Genomic DNA, 23,688 nt, shown 5'->3' with positions numbered 1-23,688 from the left:
TGATTCTGCTGAACTGTTTTTCCATACTTAATCATATCTAATCTATTTCATAATTCACTGTTTACCAAGCAAAACTGGGTAATCCTCAGCTTCCAGCCACGGTGTACAGATCTGGATATGTTTAAAGTGTAGCTTCTTTATCAGTCCATTGTAGTACTCCTTTAGCGGTCCTTTACCTTTTTAAAGCAAGGAAAAAGAAAAAATAGCAGTGATTTTATCAGGATGTTTGAGAATTAGGTGCAATCAGTGCATGCTGCTGTACAGGTGACAAACTCCTGCTGTCTCAGAAGCATCAAAACATACCAACCATCATCCTCCAAAAGACACCTAAGAGATTAAGTCCTCCTGAAAGCAAGGTGAACTGGTACTAAACTGAAAGAGCCTGCCATCAATATCAGACAGCATTGACATGCATTTTGTTTACAGCCATCAGGATCAGAACAATTTGCTCTTAAAATCACACTAGGATTTAGTCTGCTGTTTGTGAGGAAATTAACCAAACTGCATTCATTCAACTTTTTTTTTTTTGCAAAACTTTGTTTTAAGTCTCTGTCAGCAGTAAGAAAACTTTTCTGCTTCAAACATTCCAAACATCAGCCTTCATCTTTCTTTTGCTGCAGCATCTTGATGTTAAAGATGTTAAGGTTAAATACTGAGCACGGTGCAACCCACAGCCCTGTGAGACAGGCAGGTGAGAGCTTCCCCCCTTTAAAAATGTACCATGGTTACATTGCTGTAAGAATTCAACTGTAAATTACCATTCTGAATTCCAGGCAGATAAAGACAACACACCCTCCCCTCTCTTCAACATCAGCAGAAGAGCCAACAGTACAAAAGTGAACATCTCTATTAGCAGAAAGCAAAAAGAAAGAATTACAACATGAATAAAGTATTACCTGTTATCACACATACTAAAGCTGGAAGCTTGACTCCCTCATTGACATACTGTTCATAATCTGGGGAAGACAAAAACCTGCTTAAAGCTGACAAGTAAATGGATGGCTGATCATAAAGGGTCACCGTGTGCAAATAATTTAGCTTCCTACTTGAAGTAATTTCTTTATAAACGTATGTCTCACCAAACAGTAGTAAGTTTTCACATATTAAATCCACAAACCTCTATAGAAATAAATTACAGTATGTTTAGAAAGCATTAACCATAAAACATTTCTTCGACTAAGACATATTGGCCATTTCATTACATGAATTTAGAAACTGCAGCTGTAGTTTCTAAAGAGACAATGCATATTCCCTCCCTTCCTATAACCAGCAGCCTATGGAGAGTATACACAGCTCAGAAGATAAACTGCAATTTACAAGTGAGAAATATAATTCTCCCCTAACACCACCCTGAGTTGAATTCAGATGCCTCATTTCTGTATGTCAGCTCCTACTCTTAAACCACTGCAAACCAACCATACACACCTGCACTTTCATTACTTAGAAAAAGCCCTCACCAACTATCCAGCAAAAAAGCACCCCCCTTTGTACAGATGAGAGGCATTCCTTAGTACTGACCTTCTAACGCCTTCAGAAGGACTGAAAAGTCTTCATCCTCTGAAAGAAAGGGCCTTATTAGCAACATGCATGTTCTTAGCAATTATAATGAATTACATCTCAAAGATCTAAGTATGGAACATGCTTTTCCTGTTAAAAATTTGCCACAATTATGTTCATTTTTCAAAGTCTATGACCATACACTTGCGATGGAAATACAGCATGGCAAGTGTCCAGTGTGGGGAAGTACAAACAGACCTAATTTTCTGTTATTAAAAAGTGCCAATATATTAAAAACAAACTGTTTACAAACCCGTCCAGCTGGTGCTGCTGATGAGAAGAGCTGGCCGTCCTCTGCTTTTTATCACATCCCCGCTCTTCTCATCCCTTTCTGTAAAGGCAGACCTCTCAGCATTCCAACTGACAGACTCTGTACTGCATGAACAGAACTTTCTGAATATGGACTACACAGCCAACAAACGCAGAAGGAAATGCAATTCTTCAGAAGCATGAATTTCCAAGCACTTCGTTTCAGATTTGCTACCCAACCTCACTGGAAATAGTCATCACTGCAGAGACATCCCTGATGGCAAGAGACTGGTCTTAATCTCTCCTACTGCTACCACGTGCCTAGCAATGCCATTGCTATAAGCACATCCCCATCTTCTCATGCTGTGTTCTCCTTAAGGCAGCTTTCTCAACTGTCTTTCCAGCTCTGTCTCAAATACATATTAGAGGGCGACGGCCAACGATGCATTTATTTAATTAAAGTCAGAATCCACACATCCAATGGTTGGCATTTCCAACAAGGAAGCTGTTGTACACTGGGGCTTCCCCCTTCACTTCAGGCATTAGTTTGGTATAGCAGCTGCCTGTTAAGCTGTCCACTACAGTAGACATCCTGCACATAACCAGAAGAAAATGCTTAACGCTTAGAGCAAGACCTTAAAAACTCTCCATATTAAATGAACGGAGAGCTCATTATTAAGACAACTCCTAAATTAATGCTATGAATATGGCATCCAATCATTGCCAACTAGTTCAGCTGGAATTAAACAACTACTTTCACACTTCAGATACTGTTACAGACTCCCTCAGTGCCAACATTTACAGCAAACAAACAAACAACCCCACTTAGTTTACACACCAAGCCATGTGCTATCACAGTTCAGTGATTTCACTTATTCTGGCCTGTCTGGTGGCAATTAAGTGCACTTGCACAGTATCTGCTCCTGGCCAGAAGCATACAAAGACCAGCATCCGTTGATGTTCAGGAGCTTATATCTCTATCTAAAGGTATTTCTGGTGAGTAAATGCCATAACCTTGTGCCATTCAGTTAAGGACTGTAATTGCACGCTTTACTTACTGTGGTTTAAATGGCTCATAGTCTTTGGCAAGTTTCAAGTACAACTGATGCTGAAGTTCTAATGGCGTTTCCTTAAAATAAGAAGCTGGCCTGTCATACAGTGTTACTGCCCTGCAATGAAATAAATTCACCAGTTAAACAAACATCAGATCCAACAGAAAAGCACGTGGCAAAGAAATAGTGACAGGCTACAGCAACACAATGCAAAAAGGAAGTGGATCATCACAATAAAAGGATGATTTGACTCAACTTTCTGTATTCCTGAAGCTTGCTGGAAGAGACCAAGCTTGACATACTAATCCTGTACAAAGGATGCCCTTCCTAGGAATCCATTCAATGGATGAAACACAACCATAAAAACAAGACAAAATTGTCCTGACAGTTGCTTCTGTAGGATTACTCTGAACCCAGGCTCACCAGGGCTATATGCTTTCGTGTTGCTTTGAGCACACACATAACATTACAAGTATTTAACTCACTTGATGTTGCAGTTCACCCACAGATCTTCCTTCATGGCATCAGTGACACACAGGTTATAGTCAGACAAACGCCCAAAAAGCTTCTCATACCTGACAGAAATTAAAACCCAGTAAGAACCCAAGGCAACCCCAACACACGCAGTAACTGCTCTCTAGCACTGATGCAAACTAAAAGCCAAACAAAAGAAATTCAACTGCTCCCAGTAACTTCAGTTTAATTAACAATTACACATCTACTCCTTGTACTGTTATACTACAGCAATATCAGTTCAGGAGAAGGGATACGTATGATTCCTTGTCCTTTAAAGCCTAAGAACACAACTCTCAAAAGCTTTTAAAGCTCTTATCAAGAAGTAGTCACGTAGATTCAGCAAGAAACAAAATTACCTTTAAAGATGGACTGGAGTTTAAAGCAGTATTAGAGAATAATAAATTACAATAAAAAACATTGCATTAGGCAAAGTTATGGCAGTAAGATCCAAGTCTGCATAGGAACTCCACTTACTTCACCAAACAGGTCCAACTAAAGGGAACTCGTTTAACCCACATCAGCAGATCTTTTAGTTCTTGTAGCACTCACACACCAACCTAAAGACAGGTTTCTAATGACTCCACGTTCCTTTTTCTAGGTAGCTCACATGGCATGAGCATGCACTGTATTGGGTACCATCACCTAAATTTAATATTTGGGTTTTTTTGTTGTTGTTACTGCCTAAACCTCTTAGAACAAGATGTGCTTTCTGCACTTTATCCTGTGTATGTACAAGAAGAATACTTCCTAGCCCTGAAGCTGAAAGTCTTACAGTATATAATAGAAAGTTAAAGAAAGGAATTTGTAGAAGTTGCTCACAAATTACTTCAGAAAACAATCTAATTAATTCAAGCCACGTGCATATATTATTGCACAGAAGAAATTCACCTAGACAGAATCTTCAGTGTATTCTGCAGAATTCCAACTACCAACACCTTCCTGAGTCTTTAACAAAGGCATCTGAAAGAACACATTTCCTGAAATGGAAGTTCAACACAGCAAAATCCAGAACTAGTTCATAGAAACAAACCTTTGCTAATGATATTCTCCTCCCTACTTTCCATTGTTCCAAGTCCTGCAAAGGGACATAATTTATAAAGAGAAGAAATTACTGTACAAACCATTTTGCAATGAGCACTAGAGGGTGATTCCTCCCATGATTCAGACTCATGATAGTGTATCCATAATTGTGCCAATCAATTATCAGCTTGCTTCTCCAGAAAAGACAGGCAACCCAGGCAACAGCTATGCTGGGCAAACCTGGAGGATTCTGTTTAATAAAAAAGAGGGAAATGTTCTAAGACTCAGGTTGAGTGACAAACACTCAACTAGAATTGTAACAGGATCGTTTGGAAGAGAGTTCAGAGATCATTGGGTTTCAACAGCCCTTCCCAGGGCAGCTCTGCCAGCACCCCATCAGGCACCAGATCAGGGTGCCCAGGGCCCCATCCGACCCACCAATGAAGACTTATAGGGATGGAGCATCCACAACTTCTCTGGGCAATCTGTGCCAAGGCCACACCTACAGCCCTTCAGTGAACAGCTTCCCCCTAATATCTGACCTACACTGCTCGTCTTTCAGATTAAAACCATTCCCACCTGACCTATCGCTACCTACCAGCAGAGGAGAAAAGGAACATCAAACAAAGAAAAAGGAAAATGAAAAGGAGGAGATTACAAGATTACAATCCATTAAAGGATCTCAATGAACAGAGAGGTTTTTTTTATTTATCAAACGCAGAAGGCCAGTGTTCAAGGCAGCTAAAAACACCTTGCAATGCAATACCAATAGCGTTACCCACACAAACATACCTGAAGGAGAACATAGGAGGGCGGATCCATCCTCAGCATTGTGTACAGTAACTGCACGGTCTGTGCAACGACTTTCACAACGTACTGGAAAAGCTTCGGTCCAACTGCAGAAAGTCCCGTGGGAAGATGACAGTTCCATGCAAAAAACACAAGTCAGAGAGCAGCAGCTATCAGAAAGCTTTACAGTAACGGCCTGTGGTGACAGCAGAGACCTGTGGCCACACAAACATCACGGTCCCCCTGAGCTCCCAGAGCGAATGGGTCAGAAGGGCCCTCCCATTCCCCAGCCCTGCCGTGGGCTGTGCCCCTCAGCTCGGCTGTCCAAAGCCCATCCGTGCCCACGGGCACCTCCAGGGATGGGCACCCACAGCTCTGGGCAGCAGCGCAGCGCCTCACCGCCCACCCGTAGGGAAAGAACCCCCCCAAAGCCCCCATGGCACGCACCTCGCAAGCACCGCAGCTCCGAGAGGGGCACGACGCGGATCTCCCCGCTGCTCAGCACGTCGCGGTGCGGCCGCGTCTCTGTGGGAGCGGACGGAGGCTGAGAGCCGCGGCCCCTCAACCTCACCTCACCTCACCTCACCTCACCCCGCCCCCGGCCGCCGCCTCAGCGCGCAGCCCTCAGCGCCCGCCCGCACTCACGGAAGTAGCCCAGCAGCGCGACGCCGCGTCCGTGCCGGGCCAGTGATAACGCGTGGTACTGCATCCGCGGGCTGCGGCCCAGGTCGCCCAGCACCGCCACGCACACCCGGCCCGCGCCGCGCACCGCCTGCCGCCGCCACAGTGCCGCCGCCACCACCAGCACCACCGCCACGGCCAGAGCGGCGCCGCCGGCCGCCATCTTGGGGAGCCCGGCCGGGCAGGGCGCCCCCTTGCGGCGAGGAAGCCGCGCCTGTGGGGCGGTACCGGCCGTGCCCGGAAAGCGGAGCCGTTACCGCAGCGGCCGCGGCCGCGTATCGCGCCTTTGTAATCAGCGCGTCCTTACTGAGGGCACGGAGATACCTCACCGTGTGGGCGGGCATTGCCGCCATCACGCAAAATACTTTGGAATGCAATGCCGTCAACGTTACCTACACGCAAAGCATACCCAAAGAAGGCTATAGGAAGGCGGATCCGTCTTCAGCATCGCCTACAGTAAATGCATAGCCGGGGCAACAGATTTACACCATACTGGAGTGGTTACGCACACAGATTTCCTCCCCCCATTCTCCCCAGTCCCTGAGTGCCGGCACCCGCAGCTCCAGACCCCGCCTGGCTCTGTCAGTGTGCCCACACAGCGGCCGCCATGCCACAGAGGTGGATAAACACACTTATGGCAGCCACAAGAACTGCACTGAAGCTGAGGCACGAGGTCTGGATTCGGTCTGTTGGATCGACGTGCTGAGTGCATTGGCTGACATTTAAAGCCCTGAGACATTGCCTGGCACTGAAGCTGGCAGCCAGGCCTTCTGTGAGACCACAGCAGCATACCTGTGGTTAAACTGGCAAGGGAAAGCATCCTGCTCTGTGGGGCAGGGCCTGCTGGGAGCAGGTGGCACTCATTCACCACTCAGACAACCTCTGGGTGCAGCAGCAATGCTGTACCTGCCCTTCTTGCTGCTGGTCACTGCCTGCGAGGCGAGCTGCTTGAAAACTGAGCCTGATGTGAGGAGCTCCATCATTCCCGTGCTTGAGAAAGTGACTGTCTTCATGGAGAACCGGTACCAGGACATCAATCTAGATGCAGTGCTGGGATTCCGTGTTTTGCAAGGTATTGCGACTCAGAATGGCATGTTCGAGATACCAGCTTTCTTGACTTTACTCTTTACATTAAGCAGACTTGACTGCTAGTAGCACAATATGTATCTATCTATAAACTTCTGCATTAATTTCTATCATGTTTTAGAGTCAGCTCCTAAAAGCAATGACAGGAGTAGTGATCCAGCTGTTCTTTGCATCGCAGTTATGTCTTAGAAGAGAGAAACCTTGGTTCTTGTTTTTAAGACGACTCATTTGGGTTATCTCTGGATTGGGTTATCACAAAGGGGCCCTTCCCCAGTTTGGAATCAGAGCTTGATGGTGTTCTCAGCAACCCCCTTCTTCAGCACCTGCCTTAACAGAAACACAGGTGCAGCAGAGAGGGCAGAGGGACATTAGCACTCCCTAAGCCACATCCGCCTCTTCCCATGTACCAAAGGAACTTGAGAGTAGGTGGTAACCTGAATACGTGGCTACTTTGTCACCTCAGGAAGGGGTCAAGATCCGTTCTTCAGGTTAGATATTCTTCACAAACAAGACAGTAAAGGTAGTAACTTGATATCGCTCATGTAAACTCGGAGTGCAAACACACACAGCCAGCCAGCTGCAGAAATTGGAGGACTAACAGAATGCTCTGCAAATGCACTGCAAACAGTCTGCCAAACTCACAGAAGCAAACACAAAAAGAGCAGCGGTCATCCTGCATCTAATTAAACAGTCCTTGCCTATAGAAGTGTCTGGGATCTCTTGGGCAATTCAGAGGGGTTTTGGTGGCATTCGAGAAATCCTCTTCTGTTTTTTTCCCATATGGATGCTATCCATTGCACAGAATCACAGGATAGCTGAGGTTGGAAGGAAGCTCTAGAGGTGACCTGGCTCAAACCTCTGCTCAAGCACGGCCACCTACAGCAGGCAACCCAGGAATATGCCCTGGGCTTTCTGAGTATCTCCGAGGACAGAGACTCCACAACCTCTCTGGGCACCTTGCTCCTGGGCTTGGTCACACTCACAATGCAAAAGTGTTTCCTTGTGCTCAGACAGAATCTCCTGTGTTTCAGTTTGTACCTTTAGCATCTTGTTCTGTTACTGGGCTCCAGGGAAAAGAGCCTGCCTTCACCCTCTGCACACTCTCCCTTCAGATAACTGCACACATTGCAGAGATTTCCAACCCCAACTCTTGCTTTCTCTGGGCTGAACAGTTCCATCTGTCTCAGAAGCTTCTCAATTCAATTGAACATCATTGGAGCATCACTGGATTGGCATCCATTCTTTAAAGGAAGTAAAAAAGGCGGTTACAGGGATGTCTGACCACCTCTGCAACATCATAACATGCTCTCTTACAGGGATCACACTAACTTTATTTCATAGCTTTCGTTTCTTCCTTCATATCAGATCATATTGTATCAAGTACTAGCTTGGCTTCTAACTGCAGTAGCATAATGCTCTGCAGTAAGGTACCTGCTAACCAAGCCAGAGCAGACAAGACTTCAGTATTATATGTTCTAAAATACTGGATTACTCGATTTGGTTCTATGTTAAATCCCATTTTCAGAAATGGTGGTGGGGGTCACTAGGAGGAGGCTGCAAAACTCCCTATTATAAAAAGGAGGAGGGAAAAAATAAAAGAGTGGGCTGAGACCTTATGGTAGTATACAAAATGGGTTGTATTTCTGCAGGCTATTTGAAAGGAGCCCTAGAAAAATGGCCTTTGGAACACGAATTACTTGCTCAGCGCGCACAAGTTGAAAGCATGATAAAGAAGTTGTCTTCTCTCCTTGAAAAAGCAACACATTCCCTAGTGCAGAATGACCCCGAATATTTCAAAGGTAAAAATAATGACTAGCTTTGGTGCTAAAGAAAATATAGTTCTTGCTCAGGCTCAAGGTATTTGTATTGCAGTGACTGCCTCTACGCAACAACCTATGAAACAGCACAGATGCTGAAGTTAATGAAAAGAAACAGCTTACTTAGAATCTGGTATCTATCCTGAGATCACCCAGAAAAGAAAGGCTAGTGAGCATCTGGAACATGGCAGCACAAATCCGAATTCTTGGAAGTTATCAATCTGCTGATTCTTGGGGTGGCCTGGGGGAAAGGACTAAGGATGAGAATGCTCAGCAGGGATGTTTAGTTCTGAAGGCCACAGAAAGGCAACATCCACACACATGCAGGAGTACCTTCGGGTATAGACAGACATAAGAAAGCAGACAGGAGCTGAGATCTCCCTTGACTATACCATAAATTAAAGGCTTTCTTCTATGATTTGCTTTCAGAATTTGCACCAATTTTAGGACCACATTTTTGGATCTTTCCCCATTCATGGAACCAGACCGATCCCCTGATGGCCTATTCCTCATTTGGTAGTACCAACTGTTTCACAGAAAAAATGCGTGATGCATGCTTTACGTACTTGCTAGGAACGTGGTAAGTTTCAGTAGTATCAGCACATCCTTTCTGACTGCCACTGCTTCACGAGATTTTTCTATTGTCTGTTAGTATTTACACTGAGAAGTAGAAAATGAGGGTTACTTTCTCCTGTGCAGGAGGGTGAATAGGGCTCCCTGTATCAGACTCTTTATCTACGTTGCTGTTCTTCAACAGGAAAGAGAACGGCAAGTCCTGCATTGTCACAAGTGCCTGTAGGAACACAATGACAAAACCAGCTTGCTCGAATTACTGCTTGTCCCATCAGCTCCTCTACTTCATATTTGCTGATGTGGTATGTGACAAACTTTATTATTAAAGATTTATGACAGCCAATATCATACACGGATAACAATGGGTTTGAATGTGCTTAAGTTGGGCAGGAGTTATGGTTTTGCCAAGTGTCCATCAAGGGAGAAAACACAAGATCTTAAAAATCACCTTGAAAGTAAAGGAAAAAAAAAAGTAAAAGAAAAAAGAGGAAGCAAGGGTTGAATTGAAAAGAGAGAAGGGAGGAGACGAGAGGAGAAAAGGGAGGAGAAGCTGAGACAGGCTTCTCCAAACACTATTTCTTAACCTAGTTTCAATCAAGAGCCTGTGGTTCTTTGATTCCACTCACAAATACCCCGAACTGTGATGATATATCAGCTAGGAACACATTTATGATTTTATTGCTTATGTTACCCCCAGTTCCTCAACTTGATTTTAAGGCTACGCCTCAACCTACTGATTAACACAATATTTTATCTGTGTTCTTCATCATGATGTATCTTTAGAATGTAGAACCTTCAGAACAGACATTCCAGTTACGAAGCATAACATGCATGTTATACACATGACACACACTCAGTAACCAACAGCACGGTACTCACAGCTCACAAGATCATAGGCACCATGTAGTATCTGTGTCCACTGCGACAACAGCACGGGGAGATAACCAAGCAAGTCTTGTTGGTCTTGAAACAGGTTGGCAGTGATGGGCCCTGCTTGCTGTGTAGGTACCACATACTGATAGTCTTTTCCATCCACCCAACGTTCGTTAACAGAGACCAATTATATTGTGGGGAGTCTGTGGTCTGTGAAAATGCATCCTGCTATAAAATAACAAGATTTGACTTCTCACAAAAGATTTAAATCCTATGTAAGATCATCAATTGCAATTCATAGCTCTTAGATCCTCTCTTCCCTATTCCAGAATGGAATGGTGGAAAAAATACCAAACAAACAAGAACTTAAGGTTTTTTTTTCTGTATCCAGAAAGGATGCTCTGATCATCTGTTCCTAAAGACCCAGGATTACAAGAATATGTTCTGTGCTAGCATGATGAAAATAAACTTGGAGATTGAACACAATGGATTCAACATTTCTTCTCGAGACCTTTTCATGGAAAACAGTACGTAACATGTTCTCAGTCAACCAAGAATATGGTAAGCTGTGGAATCATAGAATCACCAAGGTTGGAAAAGACCTCCAAGATCATCCAGTCCAATTGTCCGCCTACCACCACCATTAAAATCATGAAAGCTAAGGTATCTCTTCAGTAGTAATGAATCACCTAACAAAAAAAGGAGAGATTTGCTACAATAATCAGCTATATAATGTCTAAAACTTCAACGTGTATCTATCTTGAATTTTACAAGCTAAATCCTAATCTAAAACTTAAGATCCTTAGTTAAGTAAAGCTTGTGGTCTAGTATAGGTACAGTAACTATAGTGTAAGGGGCATCATTTCCAAATCCGGAATTGATGACGCACTGAACAGGTTGCCCAAGGAGGCTGTGGATGCCCCATCCCTGGAGGCATTCAAGGCCAGGCTGGTTGTGGCTCTGGGCAGCCTGGTCTGCTGGTTGGTGACCCTGCACATAGCAGGGGGTTGGAACACAATGCTCATTGTGGTCCTTTTCAACTCAGGCCATCCTATGATTCTATGATTTTTGGCATTAGTGTGGCACGACTTTGGGCAAGCTTTATGAGCATGTTTCCTGCTGGGGAGCATATAAAGCAATAAGAAAAAAATTAAAAGGCTGTGTTTTTGCATCTTGTTTTCCCTAGTTATGCTCTGTGGCATGTCTGGTTTCTCTGACTTCTACAAACTCAGATGGCTGGAGAAGATTCTCACTTGGCAGATGCCTAAGGAAGGATGCTTTGGAGAACCCAGTGAGTAAAGCACACCCCGTGGGAGCTGTGGTATCTTGTCTGAATGTGCAGGATGTGCATGGCCAATCAAAGAGCTGCATCACAGCATTTCTCTAAGGCATTACTGAAAAGTCAAAGGGTGCCTCCCTGTCTCCACTGGAATAGGACCAAACATTGGTGTTCTTCATGGACAAAATCTCTCACAAATGCTACACTGGCTTCAGCACAAAGAACATCTCCTCAAACAGAATGCCAAAACCTCAGCCCATCTGTAACACTCCTCTCTGCAAATCTGTTTGGCGAGCAGTAAGAATGGGCCGTTGTCTCTGCTTCAGAGAACAGAAACTTCAGAAGCAGAGGTGTTAACAAGCCTTACTGGGAATGAGAGTGCCCTCAGCACTGAGCAGCAATCTGCTTCCCATATTTCCCAGGCCATTCTATGATTTCTTTCTCTTTTCTTTTCTTTTTTTTAAACAGTAAACAAAAATAAGGACAAAAAACCAAACCCCCAAGCCAAAAAAAAAAAAAATCCCAACACAACCCAACCCTTTTATCTCTCCAGGTAAAGAATTGGAACACTCTTCTGCAGTAGAAGACCAAAAGCAGCTGCTCAGGAGAGTTAAGAGAAGGGAAAAGATGTTTGCAGGTATACAAAATACGCTTTCTTTTAGATATGTTTAAATGAAGGTGTGCCTGTTGGAAAGCTTTGTTCCAGTTGCTGCCAAACAGCTTTGCAGAAATTATTCAATAACAGAAATTGGCACAGTTGTTCCCTGGGTAATTCTAACTTCTCTTTTTAGGCATGTACAAGCAATTTTCTTTTTTCCCCTCTAATGGAGAGAAGGCAGCACAGATGCTTGCATTAATCATTAACAGAATGATTGGGTTGGAAGGGACCTCAAGGGTCATGAAGCTCCAACCCCCCTACTGCAGACAGGGCCACCAACCTCCATATTTAACACTAGACCAGGGCACATCCAACCTGGCCTTGAACACCTCCAGGGATGGATGGGACATCCACAGCCTCTCTGGGCAGCTGTTCCAGCACCCCACCACTGTCTCTGCAAAGAACTTCTCCCTGACATCCAACCTACATCTTCCCTCCTTCAACTTAAAACCCTTTCCCCTTGTCCTGCTGTCATCTACCCTTTCAAAGAGTTGCCTCCCCTCCTGTCTGTAGGCTCCCTTTAGGTCCTGGAAGGCTGCAATGAGGTCACTTCGCAGCCTTCTCTTCTCCGGGCAGAACAAGCCCATCTCCTTCAGCCTGTCTTTGCAGGGGAGGTGCTGCAGCCTTCTGATATCTTTGTGGCCCTCCTCTGGACCCTCTCCAACAGCTCCCAGTCTTTCTTGGGGAGATAGTTTTCATGACAGGGAGAAATCTTACTACTAAATGACAATTCAGAGGCAGATCTGCCCAATGCACATGGCTTTTAAAGGGGTACAGATCCTCACCTCGGCAAGCTGTATCACCTTGTGCCATAACTCCCTCCGCAGACGGCTGCTCCTCACATCACACAGCTGTAGCAGCAGGATCGCTCGGAGGGTTCCTCTACTACCACTGCAGCTGACAGCAGAGCATTGCAACCGCCCAAGGGAACGCTGCCCGCTCCTCGAGCATTTGCCTGCCGCAACACATGGGATGAACACCTCCTTGCCGATGGGAGGCAGCGGAACCGTTCCTCAATTTGCTTCGCACGGGTGTATGCGTGTGCGCAAGTTTTGCTTTACCGACTAAACCGCCTCTAATCTCGCACCACGAGTTTCCCCGTGCTTACCCGGACAGCGACGGGCGGCGTCCAGCTGCTGCCAGCCGGCTGAGCGCCGCGTGCGGAGGAGAGCTCAGCCGTGCCACCGCTGCGCCAGGAGGGCTGCGCGGCCTCCCGCCGCCAGGGGGCGCGCTAGCGCTGTGCGCCCGCCAAGATGGCGGCCTCCGCGCGGGCCGGGGCCGCGGGCCGACGGCGGTGGGCTCTGGCGGTGGCGGCGGCTCTGACGGCTCTGGGCTGGCTGCAAGCGGCGGGCGGCGCCGGGTGAGTGGCTCCTGTGGGGCCCGGCCTCCCTCGGTCGGGGTCTCGCCGGTAGAAGGGGGAAGCGGAGGCCTCGCTCCGGCGATGAGGGCGCTCCGTGACCCCGCGGTGCTGTCTTGCAGGGCCGCCTCCGGCCAGCGGCTGCTGCAGCCCTACCCGCCCGGGCGGCACGGCCCGCGGCACGGCCACCGCCACGTCAGGGCCTGCCAGCCCGTCCGGCACGGCAACGTGACGCACGAGGCCTGGCCCGGCGACAACAGCACGGGGCTGCCCACCGCCACCACTCGGACCTTCGTTTCCTACGTCCCCTCGGCCGAAGAGCGGCGGCGGGCGGTGTACGGCCACTTCACCTTCGTGAGGAACCCGCTGAGGACATTCTCGGTGCTGGAGCCCGGCGGCGCCGGGGGCTGCGGTGAGCAGCGCAGGGTCCCCGTGGAGGAGACGGCGCGGCTGGGCCGGTGCCTGGTGGCCCAGAACGGCGGTTACTTCGACATGAGCAGTGGGGAGTGCCTGGGGAACGTGGTGAGCGACGGCAGGCTGGTGCAAAACGCCCACGGCCTGCAGAACGCCCAGTTCGGCATCCGCAGGGATGGCACCATGGTGTTTGGGTAAGGATGGGGGGGGGTTGCAGGAATCTCCCCACAGGCTGCTGGGGGTCACGCAGGCGGACAGCACTGCTCGGGTGTAGCCGCCTACTTGCCTGAAGGTGGATTCGTTACCCGCTGTGCAGTAAGCCCATCTCACACAGGGATGATGTGTTCATTTATGGAGTTTGTAAGGTTTGAAAAGACCTCTGAGATCGTGAGGTCCAACCCCAAGCCACCCTGCAGTGCCCACTGACCGCGTCCCGCAGTGCCACATCTCCTCAGTTCTCGAACGCCTTCAGAGACGGTGATTCCACCACCTGCTTGGGCAGCCTGTGCCAATACCTCACCTTCTGAGGAGAAGTTTTCCCTACTAACCTACCTGAACCTCCCCTGATGTAACTTGAGACCATTCTCTCTCATCCTCTCACTGTTACCTGGGAGCAGAGGCCGACCCCCACCTCAGTGCAGCCTCCTTTCAGGAGTTGTAGAGAGTGATGAGGTCTCCCCTGAGCCTGCTCTTCTCCAGACTGAGTAACAACCATAGAATCACCAGAATTGGAGAAGACCTCCAAGACCATCCAGTCCAACCGTCCACCTACCACCATATTTCTCCACCTACCACCGTATTTCCCCACTAAACAGCGTCCCTCAGTATAACAGCTAAACAAATATTGTTGAACACCTCCAGGGACAGTGACTCAACCACCTTCCTGGGCAGCCCATTCCAGTATCTGACCTCTCTTTCAGAGAAATTTTTCCTAATAACCAACCTGAACCTCCCCCTGTGCAGCTCAAGGCCATTACCTCTCATCCTATTGCTGGTTACACAGCAGAAGAGTCCAAACCCCACCTCGCAACAACCTACTTTCAGATAGTTGTAGAGAGCAGTTCCCACAGAGTTGCACAAATGTGGGTGCTAGGTGGTCTCCTACAACGCTAACACACCCCAGGATTTTTGTGATCTCTCTTTATTCATATTTTTAATCACTTGACCACTATCCCAATGCAGCCTCTGAGCCATGCTCTTGACACACTCGCAGCCTCCCCAGCAGTGTTGTTGGTGCCCACACAGCAGAGCAGTAGGCAGCAGTGATCTGAGGGCTGGAGAAGCCTCAGCAATTTCCGTACAGCACCCCAAGTCTGAGCCCCCCACAGACCTCTCTAGAAAGGCTGACAGCCTCCCACCGTCTCTCACTTACCTCTGGTACTGCTGTAGGTCATACATAGCTGCCACTTGGTTTCACAGGAATCGCAGCCCCTTGCCTGCTGTAGAGCATTGACCTTGCTTTGTAGGCACACATCTGGGGGTGCAGGAAGAGCTCCCTCCTACTGCCAGGGCTGAGAGCCTTCCAGCTTTCATCATCACAGGGTTTGCCACCCCAGCGAGCAGATTCTGGGTGCTCTATGGTTGAGGGCTCCTCTTTCTGCAGGTTATTACCTGTCCATCTCATTTTCATCATCTCAGCTGCTAGGCAGTGCACTCATGTCCTCCTGTAGCAACTTGTCCTGCCAGCAGAGGTTTTCAACCAGGACACAGTAGGACACCCTTTCCTTTGGCCCCAGCTTCAGTGAGAGGCAGCAGTTGTCACTGCAGCCTGAGACTCAAGCATTGCATTCTCCCTCTGCAGCTCAGACTGCACCTGGGTATCTGCTGTGCTGGAGGCTGCACCTTGTGGCATTACCTTGTCTCACTGCATAGTTTCCAGCTGCTCTCTGCACAAACTGCAGCATCTGCTAGCTCCTTAGAGCTGTGGTCTCTGCCTGGCAGCTATATAGGTCTGTTCTGGCACCAGGTGAAAGGGTGTGTGACACTCCCTAATGAGGAGGCAATAGCTCAGAGCTCCCTTTGATCACAAAGAGCTGACAGAAGGACTGCAGCACTTGCTAGAAGTACAACCCCTGGCAGCTATCCTTCCCCAGCAGCAGCAGGTACACTAAAGGTCCCAGAAGAGTTCCTCTGGTGGTTGGCCCTGAGACCCAGCAGGGTTTGCTGCAAGGTGGCATGCAATTTGATCAGTTTTCAGCTGTGGTCATTCTGGGTTCACTTCCCATCGTTAAAAGGGATTTCTTTCTGCATGTTTTCCATTCAGTATTTTCAGTTATGCTTTTCTTCAAACAAGGATGCTTTCTTCAGCTACAGTCACACGCACTAAAAAACGATCAGGTAAGCATCCAGCTCCCACAAGACGTGTTTGGAGCATGTAAAATAATTGGCATTAAACCAAAAAAAACGCTGGCAGATCTTGCAGCGAGAGTACAGCTGGTCAGGTCTAACCTTTGCTGCTGTCTTCTGTGTGTTGCAGACAGCAACTAGCAGCAGGTTTTGATGAACCAGATGTTGCTCAGCATCCTCATTTTTGAGAGAATATCCCTTGGGAAGCATCCCACCGTGACACACAGTGCCTAATCATGGAAGTGGTAGCTGAACAGTCCTTCCTGCCACCTGCCAGGGGAAGGTTTTGCTGTCTGGAAAAGGAGAGGCAGCTATCCCAGTTGGAGGGGGCAGATAGCATCCCTCAGAGCAGCTGCAGGCAGACTGGTTGCTGCTGCTGAAAACCCCCTCAAAGGCTGTTTGGTGCTACTGCTCCGCAGAGTGGAAGCTGACAGATGCTGAGATGTTAAAGATACTTCCCCAGGTCCCTGAGTGTTTGGTCATGGTTCTGCCCTCATGAGCTGCCAGATGCTTCCTGCCCTTATCCTGGCTCAGGTCCACAGGTCACACTGTTGGCAGGAGTTGTTTGGTGTATGGGACAGTCGCTAACGGTGGCTTTGTATATAACAGCTGAGAAGAGGGTTCACTGGGTGCTGAAGGGATGCTTTGAGCTGCTTGGCCTCTAGTTTTGGATGTAGCTAGCATTCATTCACCTGCCTCTTGCCCTTCTCCCTGCCTCTGGAGCCTGCTGGCAGCAGAAGAGGGCTTTACATGACACAGCCGTGACTATGGATAACCCCTCCTGCTCTCTTTTTCCTAGTTACCTGTCTGAGGAGGATGTCTTGGATCAAGCAAACCCCTTTGTGCAGCTTGTGAGCGGGGTGGTTTGGCTCCTGAGAGACGGAGAAGTGTACATCAATCAGAGTCAAATTGCAGAGTGTGATGAAACTCAAACCACAGGTAAATATCTTAAAGCTTCACTGTGGGTAAGATTGTGCTTCTAACAAGGCTGTCGGAAGGTGAGGGGAGCACTGGAAATTGTTGTCTAGTTGCTACTCACTTAAGAGGTCCAGATTTCTTCCACGCTGCTTTACCTTAAGTCTGCAGCAAGTGCAGTACTGGAAGTAGGCTGTCTGCATGGTGAGGCTGTGCTCATCTCCTCAGTGTTGAAGAGAATTTGCTAAGAACTGTACAAGTGGTTGTACAACATGGTTGCTGTTAATGCTTGTCTGGAGAAACAAAGCAGGTGGTAGCTCATGTAGGAGTTTAAAACTGAGGGCTTCTGAGTCCCCTTCCTTTGTCTGCTGCCAGATAAAAACTTGACAGGAGTGATTCTGCAGATGTGATCCCTAGGTGTCTTGGATGAAGAAGAGGAACCTGGGCTCTGTTCTCATTGTGTCTCAGTATAGCAAGCTACTTGCTGGGACCTATTTTGCAGGCACTTGTGTCTAAACAGCCTGCTCTGTCACCCAGCTGCTGTGTGAATTATTTCCTCTCCTGCGCAGGAACCTTTGAGAAGTTCATCAACGTGATATCAGCCAGGACTGCAGTTGGACATGACAGTCAGGGGCAGCTGGTCTTGGTTCATGTGGATGGACAGACTGAGTCTAGAGGGTAAGGCCAAGGTTGTGGTTACCCCCCAGGGAAGGTGTAAGTCCAGTCTTTACATTCTGTCACCAGAGCTGGAGGGACTCTGCAACTTCCAGTAATGAGTTATGAGTCAGAGATGTGCAGAACTCAAGTGCTCAACTGAAGGCACTGCTTGACAATTTGTGGTAATAGAGAGGCAAAGCCACAGGATGCTATGGCAGCCTTCAGGCAGCAGGTCAGCATACCTGGGATGGGAGAGCTGCTCCCCTTCTGCTGTGGAGAACGACCAAGCTTCTAGCACAGCAGAATCATTCAAGAGTGTGAATGACCAGTGAAGAACCATTTGCTTTTGCAGGATCAACCTCTGGGAAATGGCCGAGTTTCTGAAACAGCAGGGAATCATCAATGCAATCAACCTGGATGGTGGAGGGTCGGCAACGCTGGTCCTGAACGGGACCCTCGCAAGCTACCCTTCAGAGCACTGGTAGGTACTGCTGCATAGTCACTGCACAGCTCCTGTTAGTGTGCAGAGCTCAGTGCCACCCTGCTGGTCTGCAGGGGACCCGTTGGCATTGCTGAGAGTTCACAGAGTAAAGCCAAGTGTCAGGTTTTCAGAGAGAGTGAGTCTAAAGTAATTTAGTGACTACCTACTTTTTGACTTACTCGTCAGGGACATGTGGGAATGGGGTATGAGAGCAGCTCTTCCACTAGGAGGTTCAGAGTTGCACGTTCACCCAAATTAGCAGAGATCTGTAAACAGATTGTTGTTATGGAAGAGAAGCACTGACTTGGAGACCCTGTCCTGCCTCATGTCAGGGTACCTAAAGAATAGCGTACGTTAGATTTAGGTTTTTGGCTGTTTCTGATTGTAAACAAGACATGATAGAAAGTCCTATTTTTGCAGTCTGGCCATTGAAAGCCAAGTGTTGCTGTTACTGCAGTGATGTCACTTCATCAAAGCAAATACCATTCAAATAAAGGCATGTTGAACACCTAAGTTAGGAAAGCTAAGACTGCTTAAAGAGACACTTTGCTTGCACGTTACTTTTAATCCTGTATTGGAAATGACTCCTGTCCAATAAGAGTTAATACTTGCTTAAAACACTGACTCAAATCTAATTTTGTATTATTGAAATTCTCCTTTGCCAGTGAGAATCAGGATGGGTATCTGTGGTTGTATCAGCCTGTTGCATGTAGGGCTGGGAGCAGCAAAGTGCTCACGCACCTCACAGGACCCATCTTCTATCTCCAGCTCCTTTGACAACATGTGGCGATGCCCTCGGAGCATCTCAACCATTGTGTGTGTCCACGAGCCTGCCTGTGAGCCTGCAGACTGCAGCGGCCACGGGGACTGCGTGCAGGGGCAGTGCCACTGTGCTGGGGACTTCTGGAGAGGCCCAGCCTGTGACACGTTGGACTGTGGCCCTTCCAACTGCAGCCTGCATGGTACCTGCACCGCCTGTGAGTCCCTGCTGCACGCAGCTCGGCGGGTACCAATAGCTGACCCTGAGTTAATCCCTCAAAATCCAAGCAGTGGGAGGTGTGGTGGAGCTACCCTGTTTGGCAGCTGTCGTGGGTGGGTGTTTGTGCCTAAAGTCAGTGAGTTCAGCACTCCACTTTTGTTGCTTCCCTGGCAGAAACAGCCTGATCTCAAGGCTTCTAATTTTGAGTTCCTGCTATTTCTAAGCCTGTGTTGTTGTTGTTAATGCCTGTTTGTTTTTACACAGCTGGATGCCTGTGTGATGCCGGCTGGGTTGGCAGCAACTGCAGCGAAGGTAATGCTGATTTCTATTCCACTCTGATTTTTCATAGACAACAAGAGGATAGTCTGAACCCCTTCACTGTGGGCTGGCTGCCTGCAGTGGTGAGGAGGTTCCTCTAAGAGCTTTTTTCCAAGAGGAAGCAACAGAGGGGGGAGGCTGCAGTGCACTCTCCTGTGTCAGTGTGAGTTTAACTGCAGCCTGAGAATTTACAGTAGGGTTGGTATGAAGCATTTTAATTTAAGCCCTTTGCAAACCACCCTTTTCCTTTCACCTGCTCCCTGGATGAGACCTGCTGCTCCTTGGTTGAGACCCACACTCAGCTGCTTTCCTGAGCAGCCATCAACATCCCGGGCCAGGGAATGCTCTGGGCTATAAGCATGGGGTGAAGCTGCTTATGACTGCCATGAGGCCTGATGAGATTTCTGCTCACCTCCTGCAGCTTGTGCGAGCGGCTTCTATGGGAATGCTTGCAGCCAGAAATGCCAGTGCCAGAATGGTGGCTTGTGTGACCCTGTGCATGGAGCCTGCTCCTGCCCGGCCGGGTACTATGGCACCAGCTGTGAGCATGGTAAGGGCTGGGAAGGGGCTTTCTTGTCTTATTTGAGCCACCTCACGTTGGCAAATCAAGTGTGAGGTCAACTTCATAGCTGGAGTGTAAGCTGCTGGCCTTCCTGTCCAACTTGACTTGGCTAAAATGAAATGGAGGGAGCAGAGAGGAAAAGGGAGTTCTCTTTATCATTAGAAGGCTATGGATCCCCGTTGAGTGTCTGCTCAGAGAAGCTGTGTTGCTATTCCAGAGCTTCTGAGTGTAGAACCTGAATACCTGAATGCCCTCCCCTTGGAGGTGCTGTGGCAAGGCTCTGCCTGGAGCTCAGCCTTGGGGTGAGCCAAGTCAGCAGCTGCAAAGGCTCCTAAGGGCCCTCCTGGCTTCCAGCCTTGGAACTTCAGCTGTGCACATGCAGTGGTAACAGAGCTGGCAACTCATTCAGTTGTGTAACTGCAGCTTCCCTGAAGTACTCAAGGCTCCTGCAAACCTGACTGAACAGCCTGCTCTGCCAACAGGACAAGTTAATTACAGCATGGTTGTGAACTGCTGTGTAGGGTTACTTTAGTGATGCTTTGTTCCCAGCATAGGAACACTCAGCCTGATCCCAATTTTACAAAAACCTCTTTGAAGTAAACAAAATAACAGCAGTTAATTTAGAGTTCAGTGCTTTCAGGCTGCTGGAAGCTTTGGGATTGAGAATCTGATCATTCAGCACAGCTAAAGAGGTCTGGATGCTTGTCTTCAAACACAAGTACCTCCTTCCCTTGTGGGATTGGCCATTACACCACCCTGGCCCCCCCAGCCTTTGCTTACAAGCCAAAGAGTAGGATGGTAGCTCAGAGGTGACAGGGAGAAAAACGCATTGAAAGCAACCTGAACACCTGAGCTACATACAGAGGTTGAGCTTCTCCCAATGCCCTGAGCACATCCCTGTCTCCTGACACTCAGCTGGTGCAGTTGACAAAACAGGCACGGGGACGGGTTGGGGATCAGGGGGAACTGCGGGGTGATAGACTGGATGAATTCAGAGCGCATGGAGGTTTGACAATGGCTGACTTCTTTGTAATCCATTCCCTAGCATGTCCCATGGGCTGGTATGGGCCCAACTGCCAGCAGCTCTGTGCATGTGAACACTCGTGTCCCTGCAACCCACAGACAGGCAGCTGTAACATCACCTACGAACTGGCAATACAGGACCAGCTCAACAGAGGTACTGCTCAGTACAGTGGGTTTTTTTTGGTGTTTGGTTTTGTTGTTGTTGTTGTTTTTCTTAGCATATGGAAGAGCAACTTTGGCACGTAATGTTCTGTTTGCTTAGTTACAAGGCATGAGTTTCTGTTACCTTCATTTAGCTTACCTTTGTTACATGGAATTTTAACCTCTCGCTTTCTTCTCTCTGTTCTTTTTTGTTTTCCAGCTTGGAGGTGTTTGGCTTCCCCGGATAAGGAAAAGAGCAATGAAAAATTCTCCCTGTCAGAGTAAGTGCGTAATACTAATCAGACAAGTAGATATGCACAGAGTGATGGAGCAAGCTGCTAAAACCCAACTGTAAGACAAGTGCCGAGCTGAAGCCACCTTTGGTGACTATTTATACACTAAGCCTGGCATGCAGCAGCTTACACTTAAATACTATCTGCTTTTCCTCTTCCACTGATGTAGTGTGTATAAAACACAGGACAGGGACAGTCCCAACACCAGTGCACAGCTTCTGTACTGTTAGTGAAGCTGCAGCCTCTCTGCAGGCCCAGTTGGTCACTTGCTAACTGAGTGTAAAGCAGAAAATATCCACTAGCTGTGGCTGCCAGAGCAGCCTTTCAAAGGCTTTCACAGAGCCTTTTCTCACCTACCTGAGAGCAGCACCACAAGCTTGTGATGACAGAAGGGAGTACAAACCTTGAGAAAACATTTGCAACTGAAACATGCGAGAGCAGGTGAGGAGATGTTGCTTATGTGGATTTTTGTTTTGTCTGATAGAAGAACCTGGATCTCCGTGACCTTTGTCTTGGCTCTGCTTCTTGCAATTAGTGCCATGGGAAACGTGGGCCTTTTTCTCAAGGCCAGGTCAGAGGGGCAACACGGAGGTGGTGATTATCGCTATCACCCCCTGAGGGAGATGAATGGAGAAGCCAGCCATACCTTCACGTCTGCTGCCTGTGAAGCAGAAGATGCTCAGGACCAAAGCCAGACACTCCTTTAGAGTCCCAGCTGGGAAAAGAGAAGAGGTATTTCACTCTGCACCTTGTACTGCCGTTCAGCACTGACTGTTACAGAGAATTTTTAGATCTAGAGTGTAAAACTGCTGGCAAACCCAAGAGCAGCAGCAAGAGATTTTAGTCCAAGCACTCCCTTGCTTCTTGCCCAGCCCTGCTGAGGACACAGCTGGCTTCCCTCACCTCCCCACCTGCTCTGACTGGAGCAGATGAGAGCTGCCATGAGAGGATGCAAGCCATGGGGCCAGCTTCCACACACATAGGAGGGAGTTCCACAGCTGCAGCAGAATTGGAGCCATGGGCACTTCAGAAAGGTCCTTTGTCACACACACAGTGGTACAGTCGATAAGTATGTTGAAGAGGTAAGATAAACTGCATGTTGCCTCTTGCGTAGAGATAGGCATAAGCAAGCTGCCTTAAGAATTATCTGCTTTATGGTTCCCTTGTAAGATTTTAAGATGCTAAAACAGCTGCAACACAATGAAGCCACAACATTCTTCCTCCTTGCCACAGCAGTAGGCTCAGAGGCTGACACACAGGGTTGTGGCTTTCTTGTGCCTTCTTCCCCCCCATCCTCACCTCCAAACCTTATGTTGACTGCAGTCAATATCCTTAGTCCCAGGACTGGTCTAAGAGGTGCTTCACGAGCACTGTCTTTTTGGTAAATTCTTACAGCGCAGCAACGGGAGAAGTCTGACTGGTGCACACACCTCAGCCTTGTGTTCTCTCCTACCTCCCAGGAGCAGCGTGCTCTGAGCAGCTCAGCAAGAGGTACTGCAGCACTGAGCCCTCCCAGCTGGGGAATGAATGGAAGAGGCAGCGGGACCTGACTGAGCCTGGGCTGGGCTCAGCACACCGCAGCCTGCTCAGCCTTCCCAGCACCAGGCTGCCCTCCCTCAGCTACACAGGGTCCCTGCAGCCCTTCTTGCTTCCTGCTGCTGGAACTGCCTTTCCCTTATGGGGGTGGCAGCCATCAGGGAGCTGGGGCTGTGCTCACTATTTCAAGCAGCCCAACATCCTGAACATCTCAGCTGGAAACTGGATGTTTTACTGGAACACACACTTGCACAGTGTAAAAAAAAAAGTATCTAAGTTTGCTTCCCTGTGAGGAGAAATTAGCCTTTAATATGCTACTTTAATGCTGCTTTTTTTTTTTAGCCTGAAAGTCTGAGCCCGAACATTTTTATGCACTCTATTTTTAATCTCTTCAAGCAAAGGAAATGTAAACTTTTGTGCCACTGCTGGCATCAAATCGACTTGTAAACCCGAGATTCTATTTTTCTATTACTTACAGTGGCAATTTGAAACTTGAATAAAGTCAATTAGTAATAA

At 48.0% G+C, this 23,688-nt stretch overlaps 3 protein-coding genes across 20 annotated transcripts in view; 2 read left to right on the top strand and 1 right to left on the bottom strand.

Moving 5' to 3' along the window:
- Positions 1-13,411, bottom strand: part of ALG1 (ALG1, chitobiosyldiphosphodolichol beta-mannosyltransferase) — a 20,053-nt gene extending 6,642 nt beyond the window's left edge. For 4 of the 11 annotated variants that reach the window (XR_006931470.1, XR_001469146.3, XR_001469145.4 and 1 more), the window contains exons 1-10: positions 5,829-6,057; positions 5,631-5,708; positions 5,187-5,290; positions 4,496-4,644; positions 3,344-3,433; positions 2,865-2,975; positions 1,811-1,932; positions 1,519-1,557; positions 897-956; positions 66-176 (exon numbers count right to left, since the gene is read on the bottom strand). Coding sequence is in view for 8 of the 11 variants with exons in the window: in XM_414707.8 (XP_414707.4) it covers positions 66-176; positions 897-956; positions 1,519-1,557; positions 1,811-1,932; positions 2,865-2,975; positions 3,344-3,433; positions 4,496-4,644; positions 5,187-5,290; positions 5,631-5,708; positions 5,829-6,027 (1,063 nt within the window). In the remaining 3 variants the exon portion in view is untranslated. Of the gene's footprint in view, positions 1-65; positions 177-896; positions 957-1,518; positions 1,558-1,810; positions 1,933-2,864; positions 2,976-3,343; positions 3,434-4,495; positions 4,645-5,186; positions 5,291-5,630; positions 5,709-5,828; positions 6,058-6,770 lie in introns of those variants that run through there. The other 7 variants (XM_046900762.1, XM_046900765.1, XM_046900767.1 and 4 more) reach the window with 7 other exon arrangements.
- On the top strand, positions 6,075-13,112 carry C16orf89 (C16orf89 homolog). Of its 2 annotated transcripts, XM_414708.8 has the most exons (8): positions 6,075-6,936; positions 8,600-8,749; positions 9,197-9,347; positions 9,525-9,642; positions 10,605-10,740; positions 11,400-11,504; positions 12,046-12,129; positions 12,978-13,112. In XM_414708.8, the coding sequence occupies exons 1-8, from the start codon at positions 6,762-6,764 to the stop codon at positions 13,049-13,051; spliced, it is 993 nt and encodes a 330-aa protein (XP_414708.3). In that variant the 5' UTR covers positions 6,075-6,761; the 3' UTR covers positions 13,052-13,112. The 2 variants fall into 2 exon arrangements, with proteins under 2 accessions (XP_414708.3, XP_015150215.2); XM_015294729.4 differs by lacking the exon at positions 12,046-12,129 and having other exon boundaries at positions 12,978-13,110.
- On the top strand, positions 13,384-23,688 carry NAGPA (N-acetylglucosamine-1-phosphodiester alpha-N-acetylglucosaminidase). Of its 7 annotated transcripts, none has more exons than XR_005839880.2 (13): positions 13,384-13,510; positions 13,630-14,115; positions 17,067-17,206; positions 17,752-17,860; positions 18,192-18,320; positions 19,089-19,297; positions 19,564-19,611; positions 20,039-20,167; positions 21,225-21,356; positions 21,564-21,624; positions 22,121-22,368; positions 22,509-22,718; positions 23,097-23,688. XR_005839880.2 is itself a non-coding variant. In XM_015294727.4 (12 exons), the coding sequence occupies exons 1-11, from the start codon at positions 13,404-13,406 to the stop codon at positions 22,341-22,343; spliced, it is 1,773 nt and encodes a 590-aa protein (XP_015150213.1). In that variant the 5' UTR covers positions 13,384-13,403; the 3' UTR covers positions 22,344-22,368; positions 23,097-23,688. The 7 variants fall into 7 exon arrangements, 3 of the variants coding, with proteins under 3 accessions (XP_015150213.1, XP_025011109.1, XP_414709.4); XR_003077752.3 differs by having other exon boundaries at positions 23,032-23,688; XR_001469144.4 differs by having other exon boundaries at positions 22,121-22,718.

This window comes from Gallus gallus, chromosome 14 (genome assembly GCF_016699485.2).
Source record: "Gallus gallus isolate bGalGal1 chromosome 14, bGalGal1.mat.broiler.GRCg7b, whole genome shotgun sequence".
In the NCBI taxonomy this organism is placed as follows: Eukaryota; Metazoa; Chordata; class Aves; order Galliformes; family Phasianidae; genus Gallus; species Gallus gallus.
Note: the sequence above shows the minus strand (reverse complement) of the source record. Positions and strands in the feature narration are given on the sequence as shown.